At 41.9% G+C, this 17,282-nt stretch overlaps 1 protein-coding gene across 1 annotated transcript in view; it reads right to left on the bottom strand.

The window, feature by feature from the left end:
• Positions 1 to 3,859: 3,859 nt before the first annotated feature.
• Positions 3,860 to 17,282, bottom strand: part of SOCS5 (suppressor of cytokine signaling 5) — a 48,421-nt gene continuing 34,998 nt past the window's right edge. Inside the window, exon 3 of the mRNA XM_073672065.1 lies at positions 3,860 to 15,684. Within this exon, the coding sequence (XP_073528166.1) occupies positions 14,062 to 15,672 (1,611 nt within the window). The 5' untranslated portion in view covers positions 15,673 to 15,684 and the 3' untranslated portion in view covers positions 3,860 to 14,061. The remainder of the gene's footprint in view (positions 15,685 to 17,282) is intronic.

The raw sequence follows: 17,282 nt of genomic DNA, 5'->3' as shown, positions 1-17,282 counted from the left end.
CTCACATTTTAAAATTTCTTTATTTCAGGTCAGTTGTGACTGGTATTTTTTGGAGAGGGGAAAAGAACACAAAGAAAACATGCAAAAGCCAGATGTGGCCATTGTTCACATTTGAATCCAGGGAATACTGCTCACCCGTAACCAGAATCTGCAATTTAAAAATTAGCATTTTTGTCTTTAATATTAAAAAAAAAATTTCTGGGAACACTCGACGACTCTTAAAAAAGGGTGGACAGAAATTTGTATTAGGCTATGTGCCCACGATGCAGAAATTCTCAGGATTTTTTCCTGAGCGTTTCTGCATCTCCCTGGCAGAAAAAAACGCATGCGGATTGTACATGCGTTTTCCTGCCAGAGACATGCGGAAATGGAGCGGTTACCCACTGACATTTCCGCAAGCGGATTGACAAGCGCTTTCCAAACGATTAGCATCACTTGAGAAGTGCTTGTGACAACTAGGTCACACTATATAAATCCATGCAAACAGCATGGATTTATATAGTGTGACCCGAGAGAGTGGTAAAAATAAAAAAATAAGTATATACTTACCCTCCGATGGGCCGCGCTGGCTTGCTTTGCTCAGTGCAGGCAGCGGTGGATTGAAACACCTGCCAACGTCAGAGTCGGGTGACCCGTCACATGACTCTGACGTCAGCGCAGGTCCTTTAATCCACTGCAAAGTGCCGGGAAGCAAGGAGGAGCGCACCGCAGGCCGCCGGAAGGTAAATATACATTTATTTTTTATTTTATTCTTTTTTTACAGATTTTTTAATGGTACCTGGGTGTGGATGAGACTCTCCTCTCCTCTACACCCAGGTACCATCCGCACATTAGAACGTGCCAATTACACAAGTACAGATGCAGTCTTGTGGTATTGGCGCGTTCTAATGCAAGTCAATGGCGGCGAAAACGCAGCACTTCCGCAAAATAATTGGTAGTGCTGCGTTTTTTTCCGCAATGATAATCCGCAGCGTAAATTTCCGCAGCATGTGCACAGCACATGCGGATTATCATTGGGGGACATGGCAGACCTTCTACCATGCATTTTTAATGCGTTTCTGCAGCTGCAAAAACGCTGCAGAAACGCATTAAAAACGCATCGTGGGCACACAGCCTTAGACAACACCTAAGATAGAAACAAACTGAAAATATACCCGGCCGTAAGTAAATAATACACATAAATAACATAGGGTATTAGTAAACACGGTTTTTGAATAATATTATATATACACTGCTCGAAAAAATAAAGGGAACACTTAAACAACAGAATATAACTCCAAGTAAATCAAACTTCTGTGAAATCAAACTGTCCACTTAGGAAGCAACACTGATTGACAATCAATTTCACATACTGTTGTGAAAATGGAATAGACAATAGATGGAAACTATTGGCAATTATCAAGACACCCTCAATAAAAGGAGTGGTTCTGCGGGTGGGGACCACAGACCACATCTCAGTACCAATACTTTCTGGCTGATGTTTTGGTCACTTTTGAATGTTGGTTTTGCTTTCACACTCGTGGTAGCATGAGACGGACTCCACAACCCACAGAAGTTGCTCAGGTAGTGCAGCTCATCCAGGATGGCACATCAATGCGAGCTGTGGCAAGGTTTGCTGTGTCTGTCAGCACAGTGTCCAGAGGTAGAAGGTGCTACCAGAAGACGTGGAGGGGGCCGTAGGAGGGCAACAACCCAGCAGCAGGACCGCTACCTCCGCCTTTGTACAAGGAGGAACAGGAGGAGCACTGCCAGAGCCCTGCAAAATGACCTCCAGCAGGCCACAAATGTGCATGTGTCAGCAGAAACGGTTAGAAACTGACTCCATGATGGTGGTATGAGGGCCCAATGTCCACAGATGGGGGTTGTGCTCACAGCCCAACACCGTGCAGGACGCTTGGCATTTGTCACAGGACACCAGGATTGGCAAAGTCACCACTGGCGCCCTGTGCTCTTCACAGATGAAAGCAGGTTCACACTGAGCACATGTGACAGACGTGACCGAGTCTGGAGACGCCGTGGAGAGAGATCTGCTACCTGCAACATCCTTCAGCATGACCGGTTTGGCAGTGGGTCAGTAATGGTGTGGGGTGGCATTTCTTTGGAGGGCCACACAGTCCTCCATGTGCTCGCTAGAGGTAGCCGGACTGCCATTAGGTACCGAGGTGAGATCCTCAGACCCCTTGTGAGACCATATGCTGGTGCGGTTGGCCCTGGGTTCCTCCTAATGCAGGGCAATGCCAGACCTCATGTGGCTGGAGTGTGTCAGCAGTTCCTGCAAGATGAAGGCATTGAAGCTATGGACTGGCCCGCCCGTTCCCCAGACCCGAATCCGATTGAGCACATCTGGGACACCATGTCTCGCTCCATCCAACGTCACATTGCACCACAGACTGTCCAGGAGTTGGCGGATGCTTTAGTCGAGGTCTGGGAGGAGATCCCACAGGAGACCATCCGCAACCTCATCAGGAGCATGTCCAGGCGTTGTAGGGAGGTCATACAGGCACGTGGAGGCCACACACAATACTATGCCTCATTTTGACTTGTTTTAAGGACATTACATCAAAGTTGGATCAGCCTGTAGTGTGTTTTTCCACTTTTATTTTGGGGGTGACTCCAAATCCAGGCCTCCATTGGTTAATAAGTTTGATTTCCATTGATGATTTTTATGTTATTTTGTTGTCAGCACATTCAACTTTGTACAGAACAAAGTATTCAATGAGAATATTTCATTCATTCAGATCTAGGATGTGTTGTTATTTGAGTGTTCCCTTTATTTTTTTAAGAACAATATATATTTTAGATAAAAAAATAAATAAAACCACCCCCCACCCCCCAAAAAAAAAAAAAAAACATACCTAAGAAGAGCCATCCGACTGCGATAAGGTGTACGCAATGCTGCAGCTCAATTCTTTCGTTTGGCTGTAGTTTCTTGTACCTTGTACAAACAGGGATGTGGCTCCGTCTTTTTTGAGCTAGGCATTTCATTTATATAGCTTCCCATGGGCAGGTGTCTGAAACAATCAGGCTCCAATCCTGCTCTGCTCCCATCTACTTTGAGGTTGCCAATTCTAAATGTTCTAATTCGCATAAAACATTTCAGGAGATTTGATGTAAACTCTATCCTCGGTGGTTCAATCCACTCCACTCTAGTGTACACTAAGACCAATTAAGCCAAGATTGCTCATTTACAAACTCTGTAAAAACCCTTTAAATATGGCCATTATAACTGGTCCCACAATGGTAGTCAACTGGTTTCTTAGACTGCTGTAGGCAAATTTCATACTTGAACCAAACAATCATTCTGTGATCCAGAAACCCCAAATTCCTCTGCCTGAAAAAAAAGTGACCACCGGTAAATCCAGGGCTGTGGAGTCCGTCGTTTTTGGTGAAGTCAGTATAAAATGTACTGACTCCAAAAATATCTAAAATTGGGTACAGTAGTAGCAGGATGTGCTGTAAATTTTCTCATAAGAATTTGGGAAAGATAGGAAATGTCTGTTCTGTTCCTGATCTAAGGATCTTGCCTTTAGTTGAGATGAATCTGGGCAGCACTTTAGGTACATGCTCAGTAGTGAGGCCGGGCTGTGGAGTCGGGAGGCAGGGAAATTGAGGAGTCAGCGGTTTGGCTTACCGACTCCACAGCCCCGAGTAAATCCGCTATTGTCTCCATCAGCCCCATAAAAGTGAATGGAAAGATGGTCACCCTGGCACACTACCACACGGCTACAATCGCACAGGGAACTTTGGGATAAGTAGGGGGTGGGGGTGGTGTCAGGCCTCAGGATTCATAAAAAGGAACTTGTCACCAGATTCATGGTGCCTGAACTAAGTGTATGAAAAAGAAACAGGACACAGAAAAACAGATACATAATTACTTTATTTAGATTTAAGACAGGATTATAGAAGTCAAAGCACCAAGAATGTCAGCTTTTGAGTAAACTAAAAATTGTGGCCTGTAAAGTTTAATATTGTCAGAGTTGTATGGTTTTCATGGTGAACTGATGGAACAGGTTTTAACAAAAAAAAAAGAAGAAGAGGTTCTACCCCCATCAGTAGGCAATTGGTGGCTTTCCAATCGAAAATTCTTCCTTCCCATGACAATCGGTGAAGATACATCCACCGAAAAGCCTCTAATTACCTACGGTGGTTCTACATGGACAAAATATGGAGGTTAATACATTTGCAGTTGCAATATATAACCCTTTAAACAAAACAAAGTTTTCCACAGTAGTGAAATGTGATAGTCACCATATAAAGTAGATCATCTTTTCTGGATTAAAATAAAACATCGTAATACATAAAAATGATCGAAATTGCACCAAGGTTCTGTATAAGGCATTGGGGTCATGTATCTCGATAATCCCAAAACTCTGATGTCTTTTTAGATTGTGACAAATGAAAAGCGTGGCATGATTCTATTAAGAAAAGGGATCAGATTGAGGCTAAGCCATTAGATAAATCGTCTAACATCTGCTATAGAGGATGATCTTTCAAGTGGGTTATATTTTGATTTCGATGAAAGAAAGAAAATAAAATGACAGTCTTTTTGCAATGTCTTGTTTTGGATTACGCACCAGTGAGAGGGGGGGGGGACTAAAATCGAAAACTACTTTGCTGCTAGTATGATGAGATTTGTAGGAAACAATTTTTTGGGGGAAAATGGGACATTTACCTTTTTACATGTGTTGTGTCGTATTTGTGGTCATTACTGAAGGGCCATTTAACTCTTCTCCACCTTTAAGAGTAAATATGTAACGCCATGAAAGCTCCTGTAGCAAACACTGTAGGCAATTTTGACGTCTAACACTTACGTGTCTTAATGCTATAATGAAGACAAATGCTGTTCTAACCAATGTTAAAGGGGTATCCAATCATTAGCAATTGCCACTTGATCCACTTATAATCAGTTATCACCTATGCCCCCCATAAATCACCAGAACCGGAGTCTCAAAACCTTAATTTCAAATGCAGCAGTTGAGCATGCAATGCCCCATCCAAGGTCTCAGAGATGTCTACGTACTGGCTGTACTTGGTAGCCCCCATTAATTACCAGAGCATGGGGTCCTAGGTCTGGAGCAGTCAAACTTTGTTCAGATGTTTTAGGGCTGTACCTGGTGGCCAGTTTTGGTGATCAGTGGTGGGACTTGCTCTGATTTAGTAGATATCCCCTTAGCAAAACCCTACATGTTATTTAATGTAATCTGAGAGCTGCATTGTGTAGGGGCCGAGAGCCCGATTTCAGAGATGTGTCACTTATTAGGCTTTATTGCCATTTCAATAAAACCGCGTTTTACCAGCAGATCATCTCTACAGGACTAGGCATCTCGTGCCTCCCAGTCAACTGCTGTGGAGCCACGCCCCACTCCACTGATTGGCAGCTTTCCGTTACTGTACACAGAAACTTTCCAATCAGTGCTGTGGGCGGGGTTATTATATAAGGCTCAGCATTCTGAGCACTGCTAGATCTGCAGAAGAGAAAACAGTGATAATATCAAAAGGACACCAAGCAGTCAAGCAAGTAACACATCGCTGGAATCAGGGTCTCAGCACCCATATTATGGTTCTCTTCGATTATATAGCAAAATCCTGATGACAGATTCACTTTAATAACGCAGTCAAAGCCATTTTTAATCGTAATGGCAGTTAAGGAGCAACCATGGGTACTTCAAGTTTGGTAATAGTTACAAAAAGGTGGAAATAGTTTATACAACAAATCTAGTTTTCCATTTACTATATTCTCAGTTATCACCGTTTAATACAACTAATTGGGCCTTGTTCCCCCCTAAAGAAAAAAAAAAGAACTTGAGTGAGAGCAGTACTGCTTCTCAAAGCCCATTATGCCCTCAGCTACTACTATTTATAAAAATATTGACATGAGATACGCTCTAGTCTGTCTTACCGTAAGCCTCTAATATAAAAATAGTTTTGTTAAACTTATTTGGCCGATCTGGCTGACCAGCAGTGCAAGCCGGAAAAAACCCTCCATTAAATTTTTTTTTTTTAAATAATTTATCTGCTTACTTCAATTGGTTTCCTAAACAAAATATTTTTGAAGCCATTCATTCCTCAATACTGTATTTCTCAGCAGACAACTGAAAAGTACCCTCTACACAGTAACCAAAGTTTAGCCAAATTGTGATTTTTAACCAATGCAAAAGACAAACACGTCTTAATGCATTATCTAAGAATGTCATAGGATTATACCCATGGAAAGAAGAAATGCATAATGATTTAACAGTGAAGTATCAACTTTATGCAAACTGGATTCCATTATGACCACACTCCCCTCACCCTACCCCCCATCCCAAATTGAAAAAAAAAAAAAAAAAACACATGGAAGATCCTTTAATGCCAACTTTGGTATTTTGGAGACTCGGGATGTCATTTTCCAAAAGATCAACAGAAGATGTGATAAAGTTTGACAAATCAGTTGAAAGGGAGAAGTATCTTTTTTTCTTGTATGTAATTTTTTTTTTATGGATTGGCCTTACATACATTAATAAGGGTTTTTTTTTTTAGAACCACCTGAAAAAAATTGCCAAAAGGTTGAAAGGCAGTAATTTTGGCAGCTTGAGCATTGTCCAAATATAAATCATAAATGAGGTTTGCTGGAAGATCATCATGTATGACTAACCCAAGACTTGATGACTAATATCTCTTGAAACTAAAACACCTGGAAAAGTTGACCATGTACCTCAACCTACGTTCTGCCCAAGAGACCAATTTCAGACTGAATTTAAGAAATATTGGGTCTGTAAAACACAAAATCACTCAAATCTATGGTCGGGACTCAAGACAAAATTAGCCCTAGACCATTACAGACGAAGACCAAGCTACCTGCAGAGAACATTTGGAAGATGAAAACATTAACCAATGCCCCCCGTGGTGGAAGGATGTGGTTTACGATTCTAAATTAAATACGGTGGTTAAAAATAACCATCTACTTAGAGGACTGCCAATATATCTGCATAAAATTCCATAAATCAAGGGCATAGTCATCGCAGTAGCACCCTGTAAGTCATAACCAAGGATTCTGGGAACGATATCTAAGGAACAAACCATGCCTTCTTCTGGTCACCTTCTCTATGGTCATGAGTACAGATAATTTCAAGCACCAGGCTGACATGGTATTTGTTGAAGGAAACCTCAAAGAGATGCTTCGGTGCAAAATCCTGAAGATGCCATAAAAGTAAACCAACCACATACAACTAATGCAGACAGTCACTACCATCTGTCCAGGAAATGGCATCACTGACAATAACATCAGCCAAGTTCAGTTCACATAATTGCCGATATCTAAAACTGATGAAGAGTTGACTAGGCCTGAGGGATGGCACTTGAACAGATTCTGTGTTAAGCTGCCCACACACCCTCGATAGCGTCCGACTGACGCCTCTTCGTCTCAGCCCCAATTTACATGCGCACTCTGTTTTATCGATCATTCATGTGCTCTCAATGAAGATAGGGGAGCAAACAGCCACAAGTCTTCTGGTGTCATCACCCATAGTAATAAAATCCAATGTCAGATTCTTGTCTCTCCCAACATTATCTGACGAGATTTATCTGAGAGTTAGGAGACCCCATAAACATTAGCTAGTTGGCCAAACTTGAAGGTGACCCAATGTCTCCGATCGCTCGCCCGACGTGTGTGTACAGCCTTACGTTGCATCCCTGTTTCCAATGTAGGATTATTGGTCCACTTACATAACACATAGTAGAAAACACAGACTCTGATCGTCATGACCAAAATGTTAGGACAGACGTTTCCACGTCACGCACTGCAGATTAAGATTTTTATTTTATTCGAAAGCGTACACTATTTTGGATTGATGCTTTTTTTTTTTAAATAATATTTAACAAGTCTTACAAGCTACTGCTGAAAAAAAAAATCTGGTTCATCACATCACACAAAATTCTAGAGGTCAAAACAACCCATACACTAAAATTAGGCTTCAGCGAAAAGAATGGTGGTGCTAGTACATTGTCAGACGGGTCTAGAAACTGCACCACCAGTCACCACCTTCTCAGAACAGCAATTAAAGCGGGTGTGACCATTTCATCCAGAGGTCGTCGGGCTAGCAGCCATAAGAAGAAAAGGTTTCATGGTTTTTGGACAAGCTTAAAGGGGGGAAAGAGGGGCATTATGCCAATTCACTAGCATGTCAACATATGGTAATTACAGAGACAGGCAAGATAAATGCACAGAATATACAGATCTGGTGCAACTTCATGCTGGTGATTTTTGTTATGTTACTTTTTATTCATTTTTTTAGGTTTTTAAGCAGCTAATCTAACAGAGTACTGGTTTATATGTATTGTACACTCACCATACTGAAAATACAAGTTTCATACTAGCACGTAGAGTTGTAGAAATGTCAGGTCTATTTACAGATCCACATACACAATTCTTTACAAAGACTGGAAATCTCTAGTGTTACTAAGGAGTCGAGAACCTTGTGATGCCTTGCACTACTGAAAGGGCAGAGGACGCACCGAGGGCAGAGGACGCACCGAGGGCAGGTACACAGCCGCCCCCTCCAGCCCATGAAGGGTTTGTTATCCTTCGGAAATACTTTTACACTGTAGCCAAAAAGGAGAAAAAAAATATGGAAATGCCTCATGTGTCTGCAAGTCATACAACAAAGGCAATTAAAGTGCACACGTAAAAGAGAATTGTTCCAACACAATTGCATATAACGCATTAGTAAGTCTAAAATACTTTGGTATACACATGAATGGTTTAAAAAAAAAAAGGAGAAGGAAGGGTAGGAAGGTAACCCCGACTATGCTTTGGTACAGCAAAAATGGTTATTGGGCATTTCACTGGAGTCTAAATGACGGGTTAGGCAAGTATACAACGCCCGCTGATCACCACCTGCCATCCTTAAATACCTTTAAAATGAAAGCTATTGATGGCACATGCTATACCAACACCTAGTCCTATGTTATAGGCAATATCTCTCCTTGATTCTTACCCCACATATGAAGTCATCTACAAAAAAAGGGCAATTTGTAATCAGGGGCAAAGCCGTGTTTGGTGGTACTGCTGAGGTAAGCCATCGATATAGTGGATTACCCCCAGATCACAACTGTAGAGCAGTCGGTCCGGTCTTTGTGATTTTTAGCAACACACATTATGCGGCACCCATGACGCTTGGTGTTATGAGCACCTGAAGAATGACCGTATTACTAATGCCATATACTTCAAGCAGTGTATGGAACCTTGCAAAACTCCTGATGGTTCAGGGGGAGAAGGATCAAACAACGTCCCATCCTTTAGATCACTTTCTATAAAATGAGAGATCTGTTGCTGGCAGGTAGGCGGTGGGGTAAGAGAAGGGCAGTCAATGCAGATTGGGTACTATTTTACTGTGCAAAAGTTTGTTTTAACACTTGTGTCGTACTGCAGCCTCAGCAACTAACCGTGGATAAGCGGTCTACGGCCGCTAATATTGTAAAATATTGATCTGTCAGGGTTAGTAGTAGGGACATTACAATCCATGTAATTTTGAATTAAATATTTAAGTTCCTCAAAAAAGGAAATTGGGTCCTTTATAATTTAGAAATATATCATAAGCATTTAATCCTACACACAAATTTTATAAGGATCTCGCATACATAGTTCCCTTATGTGGTGATCATGTTATTTCAATCCATATTCACAGTTGTTGCCTATATTATACCTGTGTGTACTGTATGTGTGCATGTACCTGTGTATGTATCTGTGTTCGCGCACGTGTGTATATGTATCTGTGTGTGTATGAATGTATGTAGGTACTGTATGTGTAGCTAGGCTTCTGTGCGTATCTAAGTGCGTGTGTAAGTATCCAAGTGTGTCAGTATACACACTAAATATATAGTATACACACACACACATACATGTGTGATTGTATGTATACGTTTTGATGGGAGGGGATAGGATCTAGGTTAGGCAGTAATACAGGATCATTTTAGTATCCATATGTCCACAAGTCCTGGCCTGATTAGGAACCAACAGATCATAGATCCCTATGATGGTTAGTTTGGGTCATAAAACCCGTAGTTAGGCAGGGAAATGCGGCAGAAATAGTTACTAAATGTGACTGTATTATGGCCATCTGAATTAGGTGGTAAAGGCTCCATCTTCCATTCAAAAGCAATAATTTTTCAAGTTTCACCAGTACAAATTATTATTTTTTTTAATGTTTACACTTAGTGTTCGGTAACAGCATAAAATAGAAAATAAAACACTTATTTTTGGGAGAGTTGTGTAGAACAGGCTACTAATTCTGTGTCCACACACAAAAAAATACAACTTTGATTAAGAAGATGTGTAGGTGAAAAATTGCATCTCCAGTTCTACTCTAGATAACTGACTGGTGGAAAGACGTGGGAGGATCAGCTGCTACGCTTATGTAGACTTAAAAGCAAAAAGCACCAAAGACGACAAGACTAAAATCAAAGGGAAAGAAAGGTTTTGAGAAAAGGCACAGGAAGCAATAAACACTTCTTGTTAGGTTTGCATAGAGATGTAGCATCTCAGAACTAAACTTTAAAAGAGTGTTATCAGTATGAATGTTGTGTAACAATTTCTTACATCCATTGCAGTTTCCGCTGTGGAGGAGCCCATTTTGCCGGCTGAACCAATATTCAGAATATAGCCTATCAATTTACTAAGTACTAGGGGTCATTACTAAGGCATGAGGCGAGGTGGTCCAGCTAGCAAAATATGCAACTTCAACTGTGCTTAAAGTGGCTGTCATCAGATTTCACAATACAAAACTGCATACATTGTTAAATAGATCTTAGACCAGATGAGGCTGGTGCACTTACTTTGAAAACTCATGTCCGAATGGCTGTATAATTGTTTTTGAAAGTTGAACTTCAATCTCCGTCCATCTAGCCTGATTTGACAGCTCCTCAGTGTCCCTCCTCCCTGCTGAGATCTCACACTGCTCAGTATAAGCTGTGGCTGTTACTCAGGCTCGGTGGGAGGATACTGAATACATTTGGACTTGAACTCTCTCACCGCTTAGCTGGACTCCTAATAAGATCAGGATATGGTTACCATTCTGACATGGATTTTCAAAGTAAGTACACCAGCCTCATGAGGTATAAGATTTATTAGATAACGTATACAGCTAGTATTGTGAAATCTGGCGCCAGATCCACCTTAAAAGAAGGATACACTCCCAAGAACCTGAGCAACCACGCTCATACTAACACCAACATGTACAAGAATGAACACAAACGTTTTTTTCTTTTTTAATGCTCTGCTGGGGAGCATTTGCAACACTGTCCAATGCCACCAATGTGTCTGTCCCAGACAATGGCAGAGTACACCATTACCCCCCTGTTTAAACCAAGGGGATTAAAATTTAAAGTGCCAATGCAGTCTTAAAAACTATATACAATTGCAAAGAATGCACAGTACCTTAAACATCTAGCGGAACAGAGTTCCAAAAAAAAAAAAGTTTGATAGCAAGGGGAAAAGTAGTTAAACAAAAAAGGTCTATAAATCTGATGCTTTTCCGTGGAGGGGTAGAACGGTTAAGATAAAACCTAAAGTAATGCAAGAAATATGGTCACTGGGTATCGTGTGCATGCACGAAGAGGAATGGGGCACTGCAGTTGGGATAGCACCCTCGGATACCCTTGGTACGGACATTGCCATTTTCACACAAGGATCAGTGATCCCTATGCACAAATTTCATCAGGCAGTGTCGGTGGGTATAGATGATACCAGCATGCACAAGACTAAAGCACTAAAGGGGTTGAGAAACGATTGACTGCCAAGGGTTCAGCTCGCTTAAAATAAAAAAAAAACAGATTATTCTGCTTGGGAACATATCAGTCAGGGCACAGAAGTAAGATTTACAGAGCTAAAACATGCCAAAATTCAGGTGCAATTTGCCCTTCTATTCGCTTCTTTCGACAAAGGGGAGTGACCTAGATGGGAAAGGGGTGTGAAGTACAATACCCTACTGGGCCAAAACTTAGGTGCAAAGTAAGCCAACCAAAAGGAGGTGTAAACTAAAGATGCCTTAAGTTTATCATCCAGCATAAGCCTATGTGATCAATTTGGTGCATTTTTAGATTGCGTAGTCCAAGCCCAGTGATAAAAAGGCCACTAAATAGTAACAGAAAACTCATCACCTAAACAGTGTTTATTAAAGCAACTTGGTGGGCTAGGTCATTACTTAGCCCATCAATACAAATGTTGAAAGCTGAACTTCAATCTCCGTCCACCTAGCCTGATTTGACAGCTCCTCAGTGTCCATCCTTCCTGTTACTGCCGAGATCTCACACTGGTAAGTACAAGCTGCAGCTATCAGCCAGGCTGGAAGATAAATTTGGTGCATTGTCAGATTGGGTAGTCTAAGCCCAGTGATAAAGAGGCCACAAAGCAGGCCTCTAAAAAGTAAAATATAACAGAAAACTCGTCACCTAAACACAGTGTACAAAGCCATTTGGTGGGCTAGGTCATTACTTAGCCCATCAATACACTATCGTGATATCACTCAGGCGTAACACCTAATTTTCCAAGTCATACCCACGAAATGGATAATGTCGCTGCACTTGGGTAACAAGTCCCTGAAACTCTGCACCAAAAAGAATTATAAAAAAAAAGTTAACTGCCGCAAACGAAGTGGTGTACGTTCATCTACAGATGCAGCGGTTTTGGATTGTGAAGGTGACCATAGACTATAATGACCCAGTAGCTGGCAAATCTCTGGTGTTCTCTCCCTCAAGATCAAATGTTTCTTGCATTACTCCAGATTTTACGACACCGTGTTTCAAATGGAAAAAGTAGTGATGGAACAAATCCTGGAACCAAAAGTTATAAAAAGATCCCAAAATAAAGCATTGGAAATTGCCAAAAGACACAGTTCTGCCACCTATTTGCCAGACTCGTATGGTATAGTAACACTTTCATTCAACTAGTTTGTAAAAATAAAATACTATGAATCCCTTAAGGAACGATCTTCCTGATCGAGGACGGTGACCTTATTGAGCAAAATTCATCACTAGTGTAAATGCTTATTTCGCTCCATGTCAAGGACCTGCTGTTCTATTAAAGTCTACATTTAGGAAATCCATTAGAAAGGGGCCCTGAACTCACTTATCTGATAAATCGAGCACAAATATCATTCACAGGTGAACCTAGAAAAGCATGGCGGTCACATACGATCCGCCAATCAGACAGTTTTCACATCTGGTATGCTTTTGATGAAATTGCTCAGTCAGGTCTCCAAATACAAACTCAGTGACAGGGGAATTCTTAATGAAAATTTGTTCTGTGGAATACCAAAATACATAAGAGCCACCAGTAACTATTGAGAAGTCATAATGTAAGGGGAAAAAACAAAAAAGGATAAGACCAAAAAAAAAAAAAAAAACCGCGACTGACGAAATTTCATTTTGCACCAGAATTTTCCTTGAATACTGACCGAGCCGTCATACCTGTGAATGTTATTTGTGGATGGATCATACGAGCCCAAAACTAACCCCTGGTAATTAATTTAATAAGTATCAGTACCAACATGAATGTCAAAGTGTCTAACAAAGTGCTGGCAACATCGAAGTTACACCCTACTGACTTTTAGCTTCGCGAAAAAGGCATCAAATTTTATTTCCGTATCAGGATGACCGCCATCTGTCTGGTGTTGTGCAAGGAATCAGGGATTTTGTCACGTCGGGAACAATTAGTTGTTTGTTTGTTTTTTAAATCCTGAAACACTTAAACTACCGTTAAATGGTAAGAAAAGAAGCCATGTAGACACCTCGGGTTCTGCTTGAGAATGAAAATGGAGAACATCCAAGCGTTCGGATGATAAAACGTCAGCATTCGTAAGAACATGCAGTGTCAAAGGCTCCGCTTCGTCGTTTCAGAGAATGCACGGCGGCCTCCCTTACCGGCAGATTATAGTTTACCAATACATTTAAAGCTCGAAGTGTCATACACTATTATTTCTAAATTACAGGTACATGTGCTTTAATAACTGAGCATATCCTAAGTCTATGAGGTGATAATTATTCTTTTGGAAGGTAGAGAAAGGAGAACAGAAATGTGTTTTCGGGTTATTTCGACTTAATCGGCTCCCTCTCCAACCACCGCACTCTGACCTTCTGCTTATAATGATACTCCTTCAGGAAGTCTTGTAGCATGGATGGCAGAGGAAGTAAATCAATACCATCGTAGGTGGTAGACCTGCAAATGACTGACCGGCAGATGTACTGCAGGCTGAACGGGAAAGTTCTATTTAAAGGTACCGTGAGTAAGGGCTCGAAGAACATGCAAGAACTCGGATCTTTGTAATGTTCTAAGAGTCCCGTAACAGTGGAGGAGTGAAACACGCAGGGGTCATGGGCGTCGAAGCTGAAATTATGATTCCACTGCTCAATGCGAGCGTGCAGAGATCGGTTGTAGCGACGGAAGCTCACAGAGAAAAGGTAGTCCTCTTGTGCTGAATCCCTGAGCAAAAATGTGCCTTCTGGCCTGCCTTCCAGCAACGCTTCTGCCTCATAGCGATCCATGACTCCCCAGTAGCAGGGGTTGCCTGTTATTTCCACTAGATCTGGCACAAGGCAGTGAATATAATCAATCTGTGTGTGGACTTTCCAGGCTCCCTGCCTACTAGTTTGCATATGGCTGTCTCCCGAGAACTGGCGCTGCTTCTGTCGACGTGACTGTAGACAGAGAGTTGTGCCATCTTCTTCAGACTCACAACCACCGTGTGATGATGCTGCACCATTGTCCACCGACATGTCAGCCATGCCCGGGGCAAGTTTTGGTCCAAGCTTATATACTGGGTTAACTTGTGCTGTAGCTTCAAATGTGTGGATCTGGGCATTGGGAGGAGGGTCAACACCTTCTTCAATGCTAAGTCTACGCCTTTCACGTAACCTATCTTCTTCATCTTCAGTGGAAAGAAGGGTCTGCTCAAAAGTATCCAACATGCTTGAGTGTGGACTAACGGGGGCTGTATGTTGTTTAATTAGGTGCCATTTCTGAGCCAGGTCCGAACCTGGTGGAAATGGGCATTTTTCAAGCATAAGCTCCGACAGATGGATTTTTCTCTTGGTTGCGAAGAGGGGCTTTGACGGTCTGTTATATGTTCTAATAGGAAAGCACAATCCTACAGTCTCATTGAGTCTCTGCCTTAAACTGCGACTGCCGAGCGCTCTATTAGACACAACCTCCATGTCATGAACTGATCCTACTACATATCTTCGGTCTCTTCTTGGGAGTCCACTCCTCTGCCTGACAATTTTCTTATCAGGATCAAGGGAGTTTTGAGTTTTGGTGGAGCAAGAATGCTTCTTTTTCCCACCCCATGGAGCATGCCTGGTGTAAGAGTCCCTTCGTGCCAAACGGGTCCCTGCACTAAGGCCCATGTCGCTGTCTTTTTCAATACTAATTTCAACTAGCTGCGGCATTTCAGAGACACAATTTGGATTTCTTCTATTGGAGCTGCTGCAGGCGGTCAAGGTTAGTTCAGAAGAGATCTGCAAACGATGGGTAGAGGACAAGGGCGACTGACTAGAGGAAGCTTCTGCTTTCTCCCCTCCACTGAAACACTTGTTTGCATTAACATCCACTGCATTTGATTGATTTCCATCATCTTCATGGCTAAATAGATTCTGGCACCGATATTTGAATGTATTCCACATTTTCCCAACTTTGTCCATTGATCAGTAAACCTGAAAAAGAAATGAAAAAAAGTGTCACATTATAAGTCAGTGTAACATGGCAAGAATTCACAAAGTCCTTGAGAGTCAACAATAAGTTCAGCATATAAAAAGTTTCTTTGTAAGGGAACCTGTCAGGAGCAATTACTGTATGGCAGTATAAGTCTTCTCCTGCTAAGTAAATCTTTATCTTTTGGCATAGAAATCAGCCCAGTCAATGTCAACGTGGTGTTCAACGCTCCTGTCCTCACTACTTATTCCCAGCCTAGTGCCGGCCCTTCTGCATCTGATTGACAGGTCACTCTTGCTTTTTAAACTTCTGCCCCTTTCAGAAATCTAGTGCAAGCACAGGACTGACATGTCAATCAAATGCAGGAGGCAAGCAATAAAGGAGTGAGGGCAAGGAAGACTTCTACCCCGAAGGTTTCGATTTATTCAAAAGTGAGCGCCAATACAGACATAACTTTAGTTTTAAAGGAAATTTCTACCATCATCCTGGCTGATTCAGTTTTCGGTAGAAATTTCCTATCATCCTGGCCGGTTTAGTTTTCAGTAGAAATTTCCTATCATCCTGGCCGGTTTAGTTCTAGGTAGAAATTTCCTATCATCCTGGCTGGTTTAGTTCTAGGTAGAAATTTCCTATCATCCTGGCCAGTTTAGTTTTCAGCAGAAATTTCCTATCATCCTGGCCGGTTTAGTTTTCGGTAGAAATTTCTTATCCTAGCCGGTTTAGTTCTAGGTAGAAATTTCCTATCATCCTGGCCGGTTTAGTTTTAGGTAGAAATTTCCTATCATCCTAGCCGGTTTAGTTCTAGGTAGAAATTTCCTATCATCCTGGCCGGTTTAGTTTTCGGTAGAAATTTCCTATCATCCTGGCCGGTTTAGTTTTCGGTAGAAATTTCCTATCATCCTGGCCAGCTTCGTTTAAAGTTTTAAATTAAAGGGAATTCGACAGCTGATACATACTGCCCGATCTGTGAGACACTGATTGTATGATTTCAGCCAGGTATGGTTGACACCAAAAAGCTGAGGGCACTTAAACGCATGGGAAACTAAATCGGACAGGCAGGTGCCTGGCGGCTTTTCACTTTCTGCTCACCTGCAGAGACAGGTTTCGCCCTATACATGCATGCAGATCACTCCAGGGGAGCGGGCGGGAAGAAGTTGTCTGGGACCAGGACTTTTGACTAGTCTCCCGTGCGGCTTAGTATCCAGCATCCTTCACAGTATGTTTTTTTCTCACAAATAAAAAAAAATACACACCCGAGAAGCGCAGGTTGGACATAATGTGTGTGGTGACAACTAGGCAATAATTCCAAAAACAAACCAACCCGCCACCCAGTTGACGTGCCCGATATCACAGAGTAACACCACCGGCTGCCATGTGAGGGCTGCAGGCACAGGAGGACAATTACATAATCCACAGTCAGATGAACTCTGCATTGTGTGGAGGTAAAGCACAAAAACCGGCAGATCAGCATCATATGGCGCTCAGATCTGAGCTTGGGGTGAGGAGGGGGTAAAAAAACATCCTTGTAAAGAAACAGAGGGTCAGATATTTTACTGCATCCCACTGAACAAAATAAATCCTTTTCTTTACATTTTCCCTC

This window comes from Phyllobates terribilis, unplaced genomic scaffold (assembly GCF_046119375.1).
Source record: "Phyllobates terribilis strain yellow unplaced genomic scaffold, ASM4611937v1 Scaffold_3__8_contigs__length_932513732, whole genome shotgun sequence".
NCBI classification, from domain to species: domain Eukaryota; kingdom Metazoa; phylum Chordata; class Amphibia; order Anura; family Dendrobatidae; genus Phyllobates; species Phyllobates terribilis.
This window is presented reverse-complemented; position numbering and strand designations above follow the sequence as displayed.